This window comes from Gekko japonicus, unplaced genomic scaffold (genome assembly GCF_001447785.1).
Source record: "Gekko japonicus isolate JY-2015 unplaced genomic scaffold, Gekko_japonicus_V1.1 scaffold33, whole genome shotgun sequence".
NCBI lineage: Eukaryota > Metazoa > Chordata > Lepidosauria > Squamata > Gekkonidae > Gekko > Gekko japonicus.
In genome coordinates, this window is record NW_015174272.1 from 1,286,022 (window position 1) to 1,304,063 (window position 18,042).

The following is an 18,042-nucleotide window of genomic DNA, read 5'->3' on the forward strand; positions in this document are numbered from 1 at the left end:
GTTCATTGTTATATTTCATCTGTTCCATGAGTCGCATTGCGTAGTCAGCCAGTGCTGTGATATGAGAGCGTCCCTCGCGGTCATAGGTGCTGTCATTCAGCCCTGAGGCTGCCATGTAGGTGCTGCCTATCGTCTTGATCTTCTCCAGCTGCCTGAACTTGTCCTCACTAATAATCTACAAAGAGTAAGGTGGAAGGAATCATCAGTTTTGATTAAGGCCAGGATGGTCCTCTTGGCTCAAGACTGCACCACTAGTTTTAACATGCTGCTGCTGGAATGTTGCCCCAATAGCTGTTATCTGTTCTCACAAACCATACTGTGCAGGCAGATCACAACTTCATACCTCTTCTTTCACTGGCCTGTCAACATGCAATCTGCTCTATCCAGCACTGTCTCTGGGTGCAGCTGTATTGTTTTTAGAGAACAGGGGCTAGTCTCCAAATGTACCTTTCCTCTGAAAAATCGAGTTCTGAAGTTTTGAAGCAGAAATCCAGTAACCTCATGTGGTCACCTAGAAACACCATCCTCTCCACCTTCAGCCTCTACAGCAGTTTTGCATATTTCAAAAGGAAACTAAAATTTAACAAGGGTTTAAAAGGGTAAGTTATTCCAGAGGGGCATCTGATGCAGTGAGCTCAGACTGGACAAAACTTTGTGCTGGAGTAAATTTGGAGTAAACAGCCTTTAAGAATGTTCTGTTCCAAGGACAGGAGTAGACTGGGTAGCGAGAGAATGGCCTTGGAGCAAGCCGAGTGGCCCCTGCAGTAGGGCCACTCCACTCAGGAGCACCAACAACGGATAGTCGCTCACCCACTGCTTCCTCCCACAAACTGGAAGAGGCACCTGGGGAGTTGGCTAGTATGGAATCAACCGCATTTGTCACTCAGCTTCTATAGAGAACCCTGACACTGCTGTTCAAGCCAGTGCGCTCGATCAGTTAACTTACTAGCCTCCCATCTGTTTTCAGAAGCATTTTTGGTAGCATTTTTTAAAAGCTATAAGATTGTAACTGTAATATCAGCCAGTCTAGTCTACTGAGGCTTCTTGAGACTACTGCCTTTTGTTTTCCTTAAGTAGTTACTTCCTGTTCATTCACTATGGTTGCAACATTCCTGAATTCACTAGTTTCTGTGCATCAGTGGCAGGACAGAGTGAAAGGCACTGTGTGCTGCTCTCTCTGCATACTGGTCATTTTTTCCCCTTCTATATATTATGATCGTAATTACACAATCACAAAATTATGATCATGAAAAAGGTTTGCGAAATGGTTATGTGGCAACTGGAGTGGATCACTGGGACTATATCTTTCCCATCTTATTCCATCTACACTGGCTCCCAATTTGCTTCTGGGCCCGATTCAAGGTTCCAGTACTGACCTTTAAAGGCTACACAGCTTGGGGCCAGCATACCTTATGGACGGCCTCCTCCAGATGAACCTAACCCAACCATTCCAACAGAATGAAGTTTGAGTCCAGTGGCACCTGGTCAGATCTTATCTGAGGAAGTGTGCCTGCACACAAAAGCTTATACCCAGAATCAAACTTTGTTGGTCTTAAAGGTGCCACTGGACTCAAACTTTGTTCTGCTGCTTCAGACCAACACATATATGACTTAACATCACATAAGGCTCCAAATATTTCTCAAATGTACATCAATATTCAATATGTGAAATACATGAGCTGCAATAAATAGGCTGGAGGTTTAAAGCCATATCTAACATTTACTATTTGACACTCCCAAAAGAAAGACTTCACAGATTCTCAGTTCACAATTTCAATGGACTGCAAAATATAATCTTCAAATGTCCATCAAGCAAGTACATCCACTTCTTAAGACTAACAATATTAAACTATATCTATATCTATCTATATCTATCTATATATATATATGTGTGTGTGTGTGTGTGTGTATACACACACACACACATATATATACACACACACATATATATATACACACATATATATATACACATACACACACACTTTAACATTGTTTTGATTGTTCACTGTCTTGGAAACCATAATTTGTGCAGAAAGGCAGCATACAAATGTTTTAAATAAAAATAAATTTTATGAAGTTTAAGAGACAGTTGAATGAAGAAGTGGAACTTTGGCTGAATGAGACTTACTTCCAAATAAACACACAGTAAGGTCTTGCCTGTCAGGACAGGCGTTGTCAATTTTTTTTAAAAAACGGGAAGTACAGCACTGAATAAAATGCCATGTAGAACCAATTTTAATGACACTTGCCCATCATTGGGAAAAACGGAATGACTGAGCAGTGAAAAAGTGAGGGGCTCTGCTATAAGAAAAGTAAAACAAGGCTAACAAATGGTGGACCATGCATTGGACAAAGGACTTTGTCGCCGCTTTTCTAACGCGATCTCTGTTGAAGGCATTGCTTACTGGACCTTTTTTCAGGCATATTAGATCCCACCAGCAACTGCAAAACTCAACACAATGAAAAAGTACTGTCTGGATTCACCTCAAAAACCTGTTCCCAGACTATGGGATGGTGGCAGCACAGGGAACATGAGGGAAAACCACCACATGCAGCCTAAAACACGCTCCTTGCAGCATAGTCTAGGAACTCCCCAATCTCATAGCCCCTTAGTAGCCTTTGGTGCCTGAGCCTTTCTAACCCCATGGCAAAATGCATACACATTACCTCGTCAAAGTCGGCAATGATCTCATTGAGCAACCGCAGACATTCAACACCCTCGTTGTTGGCTTCCAGCTCCACATAGAACTCTGAGAAGTTGCTGATCGAGGCAAACATGACAGCGACGCACTCACATGACTGGTGGTACAACTCATCGTTGAGGCGCTCACGGGCCAGAAAATGAGCAGCCACATCCTTTGGCAAGATATTGTGCAACAGCCGGCGGTTATAGGCCTGCAGCTCTTCCATCTCCTCTTTCTCACCTGTAGCCTGGGAGCAGATGTGGGAAGAAATAAGGAGGGCATCTGTTATACAGACCTCATAATTCCTTTAAAATGCCCAGCTTTCATTGTATGTACTATGGAACAAGTACCCACAAGTTCCACTCAGGGTAAAGCTGAATTCTGTAACCTGAATAAATTATATAGTCATCAACTCTGTATATATATTTCATTAACATATTCTTTTCCTCCTTCAGTAACAGTCAAATCCTTGGCCACTGACATCCTGTTCAGTCCTTTCTTTAATCTCAGATTTCATTGTGCAAATCCCCATACTTTTAATCTGATCACCACAGTCTTAAAGGCTAGAAACTTACTTTTAAAAATGCACTAAGTTTAAACTCCCACAGTATGATGATGGGGTGCACACAATCACATTAGAGGACTTACACACTGATACAAAATATTTAAAAAGTTGCTACAAGTGGGGTAATCCTAAAATAATGTGACACTTAAAAATAACTTCTGATGTACTTATTCACACATTGTGGTAAGGGTATCACCTCATCTATCATATGAGTTTAAGAACAAATCAGTTAAATCAGTATATGTATAAAATAACAGTTCTGAAGGAAAAATTACCTTGCTTTAACAATGTTGTACACAGCAAACACCCTCTTAGAAGAGGCATTCCCTGTCGGGGTAGGTTTCTTTTAAGATAGCATCTGCTTCTGTGACACACACCCCTTTTTAATGTTGCCTGATTAAATTGGGAACACCTTTTTAACCAAAGTGATCCATCACTGAGACTTGGCAGCCGTACTTATTAACTATAACAACTTATGTTTTTACATATTTTTATGTGCACTACACAACAGTGTCATGTATACCACAAAGTGTACTGTATTTAGAGTTCTGCTACACTGCAGTCTACAAGTTTTGGGTTTTTTCCAAGTAGGATGTGTTTTTTTTTGGGGGGGGGGGTTGTGAAGAATCCCATTTCACTTCCTTTTGCATAGACCTGAAATGAGTACTCTACAGAGTCACTACAGAAGCCGGTGCCCATGGCCCTCGACGCATCTGCTTCTGTGTCTTTTGACAGCTTGCCCAGTAAGGGGTACTGGTGTGTCAGTGAACTCAATACATGCTGACCTTTCTGCTCTGTTACAGTAGCCCTCCTCAGTATGTCAAGCTTGGAAAACCAGAAGACGACATAGGGATGAATCCATTGTAGTATTTCAGTGGGTGGAAGGATTTCTATCTGGGGAGCACAACTTTTTCTCCTTCTCCCTTGCTGAAGCCCAAAATGGACAGGGAGAAGTGAGGAGATCACTTCTATACATTGAAAAGCCTTCCATCTGCAGAAAGGCTCAAGTAGATCCAAGCCATATCTTGTGCCGTGCAAAAGGCAAGCTCTAACTGTTCCTAGGGTTCATCAACACCACAACACCACCTCCACAGTAGAATCTATTTCCTTACTACCTGTTGCTTCCAGAGGAAGTCAAGGCGGGCAGTGGACTCCACCTGCTGGGCATGCAGATAAAGCGCCAAGGCAAAAAGCAGCAGGATGACAGGAGTCATGTACTGCAGGGCCACCTTCCCTTCTGTTTGGCTGTTGGAAAGAAAGGAGATGAGTAAAGAGATGGCATTATCTTTTTGCTCTCACACCCACATACAGGCTGCATCCACAGAGCTGTGCTGCTCCACCTTAGCTTCCAAACCAGAGTGGTGTTTCTGAAGCATTCACACAATGTTGTCCTCCAACTGTTCACTTTCCAGGTTTCCCTCTGCTTTTCCCAGACCTGCTTTGCTGTGATTTTTCCTAAAAGATCACAGTTGAAGTGGCTTAAGTATACCACGTGGACAAGAAAGTTTACATTTCTGAACCTCAGGCCCACAGCAGTGCCACTGCGCTGCTGTCATCCTCTCACAGCAACCATTACCACCACCACCACCCTGTGCCACTGGAGGACTGTTGCTGGCTTAAAACAAATGGTAATACGCAGTATTACTACTGAGTTATGCTATACAGCAACATGACAATGACAGAGTTTTAACAATCTCATGGGGAGGGGGGAAATGGCAGGCACAAGGAGTAAGTATGGAGAACCCCAAAGTGCTGCCAAATTGTCTCTGCAAATGCCTCTGCATTCACCGAGACAACAACAGCACAATGGGGAATTGTCACTGTGTGGATGGAACCATAGCTTGCCTGCAAACCTTGCTCCTCCAACCTGACTAGCTTTAGCTCCTGCTCTCAAGAAGAAAGTAGGCCGTCCTCCATTGCTGCCCCTTTTGTCTGGAATAAAGCTATGCTTGGCCTTCTCTGTCTCTCCTTCCCAGCTCTGCCCTAAAACCCACATCTTCCATGAAGTTTTTGGCCTAACTCTTTAGCTTTCAGCCCAGCGAAGGCACAGATCTGCATTTGCTCAAATTTGTCCCTTATTATCACAGACTGTCCTCCACAATGCTGTCTTCCTCTCCCCACCCCCATCCTTGCCTCCACAGTCTTAATTAGTCTTTAAACTCCTGAGGGAACGTACCCATCTTGTACTTGGGTTTACTCAGTAGAGGGTTCCATGTGGTCTGATACCATGAAAGTAACAGAGCAGGAGAAAGTGACAACCTGCCGCCCAAAGATCCAAAAGACTTCTCAGTCCCTGTTCCTCCCAAAGCCAAAAACAAAGGAACATGAAACTCCCCCATCTTCCTAGCCAACTGTAATCCCAAGAAACATTCTGCAAAAACCACCCCCTTTAATCATAAGGGATAAAGGAGGGGGGAGGCACCACACAAAATTGTAGAGACAACAATTATACGCTCAAGTTTTCCCCCAGAAGGGTTGGGATGGGTTATGGCTCAGTGGCAGAGCATCTGCTTTGAATGTAGACGGTCCCAGGTTCAGGCCCCAGCATCTCCACTTTAAAGGATCAGGCGACATGAAAGACCTCTTGCCTGAGATCCTGGAGAGCCACTGCAATGAAAGTAGACAATACTGGCCAAAAGTCTGATCCAATATAAGGCAACTTCAAACCCCTCTCTAGGAACCCTCCACTCCTACCACAGGCAGAATACATGTCCCCCCATTCAGTCCATGTCTGTACCTACTTACCAGTCTTGGCCATTCTGGGTCTCATTGACAGCTGTTGGCCTGTAGAAGAAAGAGGAAGAGTTTTTGTACAAGAGGGACCCAGAGACCACTTGACACCCTTTAGGACTGAACACCTGATGAGTTGGGTGGAGCTGGGAAATGAACTGGGAGACAATGGAGATTTCAGCTGTGGAGCAGGAATTGGAACCCTTAGTACTGAACAAGAGGAAACATCTGAATGCCTTATTGTTTTGGTTACACAGCACCCAGAAGATTCATAAAAGGACTGATGTTCAACAGGGGCTCCTCCACCATCTCCTACTTTCCTCCCAAATTCAGATGTTTACCAAGAACATCATTTCTACCTACACAATTTGAGTAGAATCAGCCCTTCCCCTCCAGTTCTCTGGTATATGCTCTGCTTATCTCCTGCTTTGCCTAATTGTGTTTGACCCTCTCCTGTTCTGTACCTCAGTTTCCTCCTCACTGTTATCCAAACCTCAGCTGCCCATTCACACATCTCATTGGTCAGACCACGTAATGCCTCCACTTGAATTTTTAAACTGGTTGCCCATCCTGTGCCCGACACAAATACCTTGCCCTTACTTTCAAAGCTTTCGACAGCAATGTCCCCTGTCAACTCATATTCCCATCTATCCTGACCCAAAATCTTTGCTCCTCCAGTGTTATGACTCAAGGAAGTAGAACAGTGACTGGACAAGGATCCAGGAGGTCCAGTTAGAAATCTCCACCCTGCCACGATGCTTGCTGGGTAACCTTGGGCCAGCTATATTCTCAGCCTACCCTATCTCATGAGCTTGTTATGAGGATAAAGTGGGAAAGGCAGATCTGTGTATGTCACTCGGAGCTCCTTGGAGGAAGGGTGAGATAAAAATGCACAAGAGAGAGACAGGCAAACCCACTAGACCACTTGTAGCCATGGAGGGTGCAATGAGAAGGAAGACTGTGTGTTGAAGGAAAGGTAGCCCTTTCCCTTACAGCGGCTTTTCTGTTAAAAACTGCTCTGCTAATCTGTACCCTTCAAACAGGGGAGGAAGGAAAAGATACATATATCTTGCTGGAGGGACAGCAACACAGTAAATAATTTTTTAGCAGAAAAAAATGCCAGAGGATAAAAGAATTTAGAAGCCCCTTCCCCTCTCACATTGGGCTACTACTAGCAGGCTATGCAGATGCATTTGATTACAATAAATGTACAACCAACTGAGCATCATGGGAAGTTTCTCCCCTCAGCCACCTGAAGGCCTCCCATTTTCTTAAATGATTCTGCCCAGTCTCTCCTGCAGCCATTTAGGCCTAAAACTCCCATCCAGGACACTGATGAGGCACCACCTCTCTCATTCTTCCCCTATACCCCTCTTCAAAATCCACAAGCCCTTCAGCTTAAGCCCTCAGGTGTCAGTCCTAATCAAAACATACCTAAGTTCTCAGAACCGTTTTTGAACACAGCCTTTCCTACCTTCCCTCACTATCATCTCCCTGCTTAAATTCAGATTGCAAGTTCCCTAGGGCAAGGATGAGGCTTTGGTTCACATTATTTTGCGAAGTGCTACATTAAACAATGAGGAGACATTTTTACAGAGAACTGTGGCTTCTCGCTCAATTATTCGTTTTGACTCCCTGTTTGGGAAAAAGCCAATTATGAAGAGGGAATGGAAGAAGGCAAGCCAGAACAGAGATCAGAGGACCCTCCCCACTTTCAATCACTCAGAGGACATTAGAGCTGAGAGGTAAAGACTGGAATTCTTCCTTCCCAACCAGGAAGGGGACTCTTACAAGGCATGAGCAACCACCAGCAAGTCATAGTTGTCAAACAGCACCCCCTGAGGGCCTTCTGCCAGGGCCAGGTACACAGCCTCCATCCCCACCAGCAGTGCCAGCTTCCCCAGGCTGCTGATGTGCAGGAAGACGGAACTCGCCAGCAGGCTCAGCAGCACAGAATAAGTGAAATACTGTAAGAAAGAAGAGGAAAAGAGATATCATGTTCTCCCCAAGAAGAGCCAAAGCAGACTCTCACTCTTCTCCCCTCTCTATTTCTTCACGGCAGCCATAACTAACTGGTGGAAATTACTGCCACAAGATGCAGCCGTAGCTACTGGCTAAGATGACTTCAAAAGGGGCATTAGATAAAACTCACAGACAACGGATCAATAGCTATTAGTTCAGATAGCTCAATGAATCCCCATGTTCATTGGTTGCCCTGTGTCTGGAGGTGAAACAAGGACGGGTTGATGTCATCATGTCTTGCTTGTGGGCTTCACTGAAATAGGATGTTGAACTAGGTGGACGTTTGATATGACCTGGCAGGGCATTCCTTACAGAATGTTCTTTTTCTATCTTCAGACAATTTCCCACCCATCTTCCAAACCAGTTCATCCTCCAAGGCCTAGGGAAAAAAAAGCTACTCTCATCCCAGCCCAGCTATCAAGGCACTCCACATTTCTGGGGGCAAGAGAGGAGGAAACAGAATTCTCCAAGTGATAAAGAAAGTACTTCTCTGGGCCCCAACAAGATAGCTCTGAGCCTTGTCCACAAATCTTCCCAAGCTTTACCCTCACACCATGTCTAGCTTCCCATTCTTCTCTACACCGAATCTCTGAACCACATTTACCTCAGGAAAGCTGCAGCTAGAAACACTGTTTCCCTGGCAGGGGGGATTGTCTGATGCCAATGAGTAGTTGAGGGCACGAAGAAGGCAAGGACCCACAGCAGCTGGAGTAACGTTCAGAAAATCAGCCACACAATCTTGGAGCTGGATTCGGCTGCAAGCAAACTGAGTTGAGAGGGGGAAAATGGCTATGTAGGGCAAAAAAGGACTTCACTGCTGCTCCATTACTCTGGAGCTACCCAGCCCCAGCTTCCCAGACTCATGGCCAATGTTCCCTCTAAGATGTTTTGTGAGCAAAAAATCCACTTTGTGAGCTACTGGCATTAAAGTTGTGAGCGAGCGATTTGGCTACTGCATAAATTAGTTTGCTCTGGAGCCATCCTTCCTGAGCTAAGACAAAAATTTGTGAGCCAGAGGCTAAAAAAATGGTGAGCCAGCTCACACTAACTCAGCTTAGAGGGAACACTGCTCATGGCAGCAGGATTATGGAAACAAGACAGTGAGAACCCCTTCCACTCCAAGGCTGGAGACAGACAACAGTCTGAAGGTGGAATCATCCAGCTTTTGCCTCCAACAAGCAGGGTTTGTATCATAACAAAACACAAGTCCAGTATCATCTTAGAGACTATGGAAAGCATAAGATTTTTCAGTGTAAGCTTTTGTGAGCTAGACCTCTCTTCATGATGAAAACAGCTCTGGCTCTCAAAAGTTTATTAACAGCAAAACAAAAGGGGCTGCACCAGTCAACAAGATGAAAGAAGGCAACGACAAATGCTGGTAATGCAGTGGAAACGTGAAAATGTATCCATAGAATACTGAAAAGCTCCTACGTGTTCTGGCATAGCTTCCACCAGGGGAGTCTCTAAATGTGTTTTTCTACAGTGTTTTCCTAGATGCTGATCTGAATTCAACAGCTGGGAAAAGTACTGTAGATGAACATGTTTAGAAATCCCCTGATGAAGCTACAGCAAAACGCGAAGGGACTTTTCCATATTCTATTCCATACATTTTCACTTTCCCGCTGCATTATCAGCATTTGTCTTTGCCTTCATTCTTTTTTATGAAGGTTTATGCTGGAGTAAGTTTTGTTAAGTCTCTAGAGTCTCCTGTTTGTCTTGCTAGTGAAGACTGACAGGACTACCCTTCTGAAGACATTCATCAGGCTTTTGTATTGTTTCAAACACCTGCAGCATCTGTGTCTCCCCTTTCTCAATGGGACAAGCCAAAGGAGTGCATTCAATATCAAAGGTGATGCTCCTTTCACATGGTTTTTAGATCTCTTAGGAAACGACAGATAAAGTAAGATCTGTGCATTTTTCAGATTTGATCAGACCTTAATCCGGGCTAGCCCTTGCATTCAGAGGCCTGACTGCCAAGAACTTATGCACAGGCCCACCTCAAGCTTCATTAAACCTCCATACCCCTTCATACCATGTTGATGAAGGCAGAGAAAAAGACAAGCAGAATGGCAGCCACACCAGTGATTGTGCTGTTGGTTCGAGATTGGATGATCTTGCGGGACAGCTGCTGCAAAGCAGCTGGAAACGGCTGTAGGGAGAGGAGAAAGAATTGTGAGATGGAAGGACCCTGAAATTACTACTATCCCCACCAGCTTGGTTAAGAACTTGGAATTGGCTTGCTTCACAGCAATGAAACCGGAGCAAGTTTCCTATCTACTGCTCCCAACCCAGCTAGCACAAGAACTAGGTGCCAAGACCACAGCAGGTCTTAGGGACATCAAGCAGAGTTTTGGCTGGCCTGGGCTGGGCTGGTGGTGAACAAAAAGGAGGAAATTACAGGGAGCTCAACTCAACCATTAGAGAAGCCTTTTACGTACAATAGGCCAGTGAAGGTCAGGGGGATACTCTGACATAGGGTTCACACATGTAGGAGAATGAGATGGGACTGGACTATACCACTTCAGACCCCAAGTGGTGGATTCAAGCTTTGGATATTCCTTTGAATAAGGAAAAAAAGTCCACACAAACAGAATACTAGCTCATCAAGAAGAAAGCACATCAAGCAAAGGGGAGTGGGTAGCAACTGTTTCTATTTGCAAAGCGTTTGAGACACGAAATTCAGTCTGAAAACACCTCAGCATTCTACCACCTCATTCTATAACATCTGTGAATTTTTTCTCAGATACACTTCCTAGTCATATTTGCTCACTAGTCAGAGCAACTCAGGGATTCGGCTTCTGCTGCTGGCTACAGACCTGCCTTTCCTTTCCTCATCTCGCCGCCCTCCCACAGCTTGACAGGAGCCAAATTTGATACCAGGGCACCGGTACCCTCATTCGGTGTAGAGAATCCAAGCCTCCAAGAGACTGGGAAGAAACCATGACAAAAACTGTAGGCTCCATGTGGAATTGGTCTGAATTATGCATACTCTAGGTGAAGGGATGGGCTCAGGTAGGGCCCAATGGCTGGGGGAAGCAAGGTCAGAGGATTCCAAGGGACAACTCGAGGGTCACTCATACAGGGCTCCCAATGAACTGAGTCACTCACGCCAAGGCAGGAGTAGATGGCGCAGACAAAAAGGATGGTGGCCAGGGTGACGAAGATGCTGATGTAGGCGCCAAGCATCAGAGGGGAGCTGTGGGGAGAGGGGGCAGGATCAGCCTCAGCAACCAAAGACCATGACATAAGTTTATTTTACCACCTGAGTTCTTTCACCATGTTGATATGGTGCATTATGTCATTACCATGTGACAGTTCTATCATCTTCTGTTCTGAATACAGTAAGAGGTACTGAGTTTAAGCAGCCCTGGTACATAAGGCTCAGTCTGTGCTCCCCCACTTGAGTCATTCTCCTGTTATCAGGGCCAGTTTTGCTTTGTCTAAGGATCCAGTTCACAGTACAACCCTCTGCCGGAACAATCCCACAAAGCTTCATACCCCAGTGGTCTTTCCCCATGTATCCCTCTTTCACTCTGTGATACTCTCTCTCAAAATCCTTCATTTCAAAATCATCAATTTCATCCGTTTAGTGTAATCAGCCCTACCCATACTGGTGGCTCACTGCATTTGCACTCCATCCTATACCTGGTAGCAGGGGTCATTTCCTGCAGGAGCGCACAGGAGCGAAGCTCCGGCAGTAAAGAGCCCAGGGGGCGGGCACATGCAACAAGCCCCACCCCCTGCTCCCAGCAGCCCTCAGTCAGAACAAGAAGCAGCTAGGTAAGTTGCAGAGCCCCCCGGCCCAAAACAGTCCAGTGGTACCTTTAAGACCAAGTTTTATTCAGGTACAAGCTCTCCCTCCTCTGCAAGGGCAGTTCTGCATGTCCCCCCCCCAATAGCTAGCAATCCAAAACAGTCCAGTGGAGCCTGAGCGGTGGGTGTTGCCTTCTGACACACTTCCGGCGATGTCAGGAGGTGTGGCATATGCAAATTAAGTTATGCTAATGAGTTATGCTAATGAGCTCCTGCACCTCATTTTCTACAAAATGACCCCTGCCTGGTAGGGCAGTACAGATGACATAGTTATAGACATAAATCCCCAGCTTGCTATGAAATCCCCAGCTTGCTATGAAACTGGAATTCTCTGAGAACAGTTGTGGGAGAAAAATATTTTATTACTGCCAAGCCAGAATGAGCTAAAGGTAGAAAGGATATCTTCCTGTTTCTACTCTGATTGCTCAGTTATGCCCCCCCCCCCGATTCAGGAGAAGCTGCACTTTTCTACACAGTTGTCTTTAGGTTTTTCCCTCTGCTTTCCTGAGAGTGTCAGAGACTTCCTTCATTAGAGATAGGTGGCATGGAGTTGCTGTGCATCTGCTGGTAGGAAACATGGTATGCACTGTGGAGGTTGTGCTGGGGACCATTGTGCTGGGGACAACAGGCTCGGATCCTACACCTGCCTTTCCACTCTTTTCAAGGCAGAGGTGGTTCTCCATTGTGGAGCATATTCCTCTCCCAGCTGGTACCTTTTGGCTCATTGAAAGACATCCAGCTTGTGCAAGCAGAAGTGCCTAGGGCCAGAGGAAGTATGCCCTACAGTGGAGAACTGCCTCTGCAAGAGATGAAGAGGAGTACAGGCAGATGCAGGATCCAAGCCATAATCTGTACATACCTGTGTCTGACATACACAGTATACTGAACAAGTCTGCTAAAGAGGATAGTGGAACACCTGCAACTGGGGTTGCTAATAAGCCTGAAGAAAGAACTCATATCTCTTTAGTAGGGACGTTATTTACCAGGTGAAGTCATTTCCCTCCAGGCCATGAAAAACGTCAGCTGCCCATTTCCACACATTAAGCCTCTATTAAAGGGTCAGAACATTTGTTTCCCAAGCCTACTGGCAACACTACTTGCAATATGTATATAGGCAATGCATTTGCAGAAATAGTACACAGAGAACATACTCCTTCATATGTATCACTCACTGAGGGAAGATGACAATCTGGATACAACAAATGAAGCAGAAGACAAGCACGGTGCAAGCCACATAGCCCCCAAAGCGAGTGTCCACCTTCTTGGAATACTGCAGTGTTGAAGGAGAAGAAAAGGGAAGTTATATCTAGGGGTTCTGGTCCAGAATGAGGAGGAACAGGAGGAGACAACCATTCACGATCCCCAGTTTGGAACTCAGAGGCTCTAGCAGCAAAGGGAAGGCACCTTTCTCTCCAACTCAGGTTTCTGGAAAGTGAGCAAGAAGCGTTTGACATGATCCTTGCGCAGCTGGTCAATACTTCGGGCATCAATAGCACGGCCCAGAAATTCGTCCACCTCATCTTCGGGATTCAGGGCTTCCTGCGTACTTCGGCTGCAAGAGAAGAAGTTCCAGGTTGATAACAAGAATGAAACAGCACCACATAGCAGAGCAATGTCAGGACACCAATTCAATGATAATGTGAAGGCACTTACTTGTCTTTACTGGAATCATCAATCCCCTGAGGTAGAAGAAAAAGATACATTTAAAAATTTTCCTTGCATTGAAGTGTTCACAGCAGTTAAGCAATTGCATAATACAAAAATATTCTTAAAGGACATCTTTATATTTCCATGTGAACGCACTAATGTTTTACAGAGAAGGGTCCAAAATGCAGAGATTGCTGACAGCTGCAAGAGTGTGTAATAAATCCCACAAACATGTAGTTAAGGAATGCTTAAACTGTACAGTTACACTGACAAATAATGGCTATCACAATTAGGTGACTGTCCACACTCATCGGTCTTTGTTGTTAGACATTCATTCACTGGAGGTGCTTGAGATTGTCAATATTCCATTATAGGTGTCAACAGTCTCGGCATATACATCCACCTATGCATGGAAGCCCTTTGTGACCCTCATAAAGATCATCCCTGAGGTTGCAGGACCTATAGAGATTAGAGAAGAAAAGCCATGTAGGTTGGGAGGCTATAGTGAGGAAGGACGAGGGGGTGAAACAGTCTCCTTTCCTCAAGGGAGCTTACAAGAGAAGGAACAATTTCATGCCCTTGTCTTTCCTCACTTTCGACTCCCAACCCATGCAGCTGTTCCTCTGCAAGTATCCCACAACCTTGAGAATGATCCTTCCAGGGGTCAGAAGGAACTTCAAGGAACAGACAAGGCTGTGAAACCCCCTTCAGTGTTCCATGGAGGGAATGGATACATGCCATTCACAGTAACACGCACACCAGTGGAAACTCATGGAAATTTATGGTCAATCTTGTTTTGGCCTTCTGGCAATATGTCCTCTACTTCTCTTCTTCTCTTCTGCCATGCTGGCCGATGCTCTGAACTAGCTAACTCTCGTACCCCTCCCCTCCCGCCTGCATGAGGAGAATGGCCTTCAGCCCCTTAGGCTGGTGTGTGCTTGGCCACAAAGTTGAGGAGCAGCAGAGCTCTTTCTCTGGTCTCGCCCTCATAGTTCCCCTCACACAGAGCTTTAGAAAGGGAAGCGCAATAAACCTAGCTGCTTGCCTGCTAACTGGTTAATGTTCAACTTATAGGTGTGCCAACTGGGTGGAAAGGAGGCCCAAAGAAAGCTTGAAAATGCTCCTAGAGAAAGGAGGAGTTACACAAATGGTCTGGGCAACTATCTTGTCATCACTGTACCCCTGCTGCTCCAGGTACAGGTTGCAGCTTACCCCACAGTTCTGTTATGTAATTAAAGTATTCTGCTCTTCCTAGAATAAGCTGGCAGTAGCTCAAGTGGCCCCAAATTGCTGCTGAGGCCTATTCCCTGACCACAACCACTAAGAAGGCCCTTGGTACAACCAGGCTCCTGCAGTCTTTATGTACTTGGTAAATTTTATTCCAACCTTTCTCCAAGGAGCTCAGAGCTCATTCTTCCACCCTTCATTTTCATCCTCATAACAACCACCCTGTGAGGCAGATTAGCCCAAGAGAGAGTGACTGGCCCAAGGTCACTCAGCAATCTTAAAGGCAGAGCAGGGATTTGAACCTGGGTCTCACAGATTCCAGTCCGGCACTCTAACCACTACATCAGCCAACCTTGATAATGCAGTGATGAATAAGCCACAACAACAGTTCCTGTGACCACAAGGCAGTGCCAGAGAGCACTACAGCCAACAGCACCATGGCAACAACAAGCCACTAACTAACCATGTCATACCAAGAAGTGCCAACTGGTGGCATAGTTGCCAACACCACACCAGTGAAATCCTCAGAAACAAACCACACTATGGCAACCAATGCCAAGCTACCAAAATCCACCAAGCAACCAGAGTCATAGCAACAAATTGCAGCCTAGCAACCAACAATTAACTGCACCCATAGCAATAAAATGACGTGAGACCAAGGACTGTTGCTTAGCAACCAGCAAATTGTGGCACTATGCTGAAGTGCACCTTAAACAGGAGCTTTAGAATTTTAATCTTCAAAAAAAAATCTAAAGTAATGCAAATTCAAGATTGCAAGCCATTTTGCATAATATACTTAACTAGGAAAAAGGCCCGTTGTAGAAATACATACAACGACCTCTAGAAAGAAGCTCTGAGCGGGTGCCCCGGCCTTAGATTTGCTGTGGAGACCTCAGCAGGGTATAATGACACTGAGTCCACCATTTTCTCCAGAGGAACTGATCTCTGCTACCTAAAGAACAGTTGTAATTTTGAGTGATCTCCAGTCCTCACCTGGAGATTGGCAACAGTGGTTCCCCAGAAGGGAATAGTTGGTTTGGAGGGTGGAGTCTATGGCTTTGTACCTGTCCGAGGTCCCACACCTCCTGAAACCTCACCCTCTCCAGGCTCCATCCCTCACACCTCCAGGAATTTCCCACCTGGAGTTGCCAACCCTATCTCCTTCCCAGCCAATCATCAACCTACCTTTATTTCCCCCTCACTCTTCAGCTTTCCACCCCCCACACACCTGCAGCCTCTCCCGTGCTCTGAAGCCCTGACTGCTACGTCACATTGGCTGTCATACGGGGGCCACCTCAGCAGCATATACGGATACAGAGCCCACCATTTTCTACAGGGGAACTGATCTCTGCCATCTGGAAAGTGTTGAAAGTTTGTGAAACAACGGATATATTGCTCCAAGGTCTGATTTACCCGCTCCGTTTGACTGTCAGTCTCTGGGTGATAAGCACTGCTCAGCCCTCCCTCCACCCCCATCAGTTTCATCAGCTCCCCGCCCCATGGCCACATCCAAGGCCCCCACCCCACCCCCATGGCAGGACAGCCGACAGAAAGCAGTTGTAATTCTGAGTGATCTCCAGCCCTCACTTGGAGATTGGACACATGTTACCTCAGAAGAGCAAACTGTTCAGAATGTTAGAGGCAAAAGCCAATCAAGTCGCATATGCAAACGACCTCTGTGTTCCAAGGCAAAGGCCAATGAGGCTGCATATGCAAATAACCTCTGTGTTCTGACTGGCTATGGGGGGGAGAGGAAAAGCAAAATGTTTAGAATGTTGGAGGCAGGACTCAGGCAAAGCAGCCAGTGGATAGGGAGACCCTCTGAATGACAGATCAGAGAGCGAACTGACGTTGGAGCGTGTGGAATGTTCTAGAGAAGTGCCACCACCATTCAGCTTTTATTTATAAGGGAGATTTGCATTTAACTTCATTGGCATGGGTGTGGGAAAAGTACTGAATTTATATTTTCTTTTGCCAGTGATGGGAATATGGTCAGAAGGGATGGGTCACACAGACTAAGAAAACCTTATTTTCCTGGGGTTTAGCAATTATAAGAACATAAGAGAAGCCAATGTTGGATCAGGCCAATGGCCCATCTAGTCCAACACTCTGTCACACAGTGGCACATTTCTGTGTGCATGAGTGCATGTGTAGCTAGTTTTGATATCTCATGTAATTGCATGGGTTTTTAATAGTTGTTAAAGGGAACTGTATGTTTTTATAGGACATTTATGAATGCCTATGAGATGGCGGTGAAGGCTACGAATAAGGAGTTTTTTGCAGCCACCATCATGTCCGGAAGCTCACGCTCAGCACAACTGTTTAGGGTAACTGGATCATTAACTTATCTTACTGAGAGGAATCAAAATGTTAAGAAATTGGCTCTTAGCTCTGAAGTCTTTGCAACCCTTTTGCGGAAAAAGTCTTGTCCCTCCACCACGACCTCACAGCAACTATTGATACAGTAAGTGACCTGGAGGCCCTATGGCTGTCTTTGGATTCATTTTTGGAAACTTTCAATCAGCTTTCTTGAGTCGATGTCGACAGGATTCTGGGTGCTGTTAGGCCAACCACATGCCTCCTAGACCTGTGTCCTTCGTGGCTGGTGAAGGCTGGTGGCAAAGGTATACAGGGGCCCCTAGTGGACATTATTAATCTGTCCCTGGACTGATTAAGCGGGAATTAAGATTGCTGGGGAAAAGTTCAACAACCTCAGATATGCAGACGATACCACTCTAATGGCAGAAAGTGAAGAGGACCTTAAGAGCAATGGTATTCCCAGTAGTCATGTATGGCTGCGAGAGTTGGACTATAAGGAAGGCCGAGCGCCGAAGAACAGATTCTTTTGAACTATGGTGCTGGAGAAGACTCTTGAGAGTCCCTTGGACTGCAAGAAGATCAAATCAGTAAATCCTAAAGGAATCAACCCTGACTGTTCCCGGGAAGGCCAGATAATGAAACTGAAGCTCAAATACTTTGGCCACCAAATGAGAAGGGAGCACTCACTGGAGAAGACCCTGATGCTGGGAAAGATTGAAGGTCAAAGAAGATGGGGACGGCAAAGGATGAGATGGTTAGACAGTGTCATAGATGCAACGAACATGAAGTTGAGCAAACTTCAGAGGACGGCGGAAGACCAGAAGGCCTGGCGTGATCTGGTCCATGGGGTCGCGAAGAGTCGGACTCGACTGTGTGACTGAACAACAAAAGGACTCAGGGGTCTATCCAGAGGGGCTGAAGGAGGCTGTGGTGTTCCTCTCCTGAAAAAGCCAACTCTGGATCCTACCGATCCAGCCAATTACTATCCAGTCTTGAATCTTTCCTTTTTGGGTAAGGTAATTGAAAGAGCGG

At 45.6% G+C, this 18,042-nt stretch overlaps 1 protein-coding gene across 1 annotated transcript in view; it reads right to left on the reverse strand.

The window, feature by feature from the left end:
* The window catches only part of ADCY6 (adenylate cyclase 6), a 56,225-nt gene that overhangs the window by 4,908 nt on the left and 33,275 nt on the right, over positions 1–18,042 (reverse strand). Inside the window, exons 11-21 of the mRNA XM_015423694.1 lie at positions 13,471–13,496; positions 13,222–13,369; positions 12,990–13,087; positions 11,113–11,200; positions 10,037–10,153; positions 8,609–8,770; positions 7,774–7,949; positions 5,998–6,036; positions 4,368–4,497; positions 2,671–2,934; positions 1–175 (exon numbers count right to left, since the gene is read on the reverse strand). The exon at positions 1–175 is cut by the window's left edge and continues 51 nt beyond it. Of these exons, the coding sequence (XP_015279180.1) occupies positions 1–175; positions 2,671–2,934; positions 4,368–4,497; positions 5,998–6,036; positions 7,774–7,949; positions 8,609–8,770; positions 10,037–10,153; positions 11,113–11,200; positions 12,990–13,087; positions 13,222–13,369; positions 13,471–13,496 (1,423 nt within the window). The remainder of the gene's footprint in view (positions 176–2,670; positions 2,935–4,367; positions 4,498–5,997; positions 6,037–7,773; positions 7,950–8,608; positions 8,771–10,036; positions 10,154–11,112; positions 11,201–12,989; positions 13,088–13,221; positions 13,370–13,470; positions 13,497–18,042) is intronic.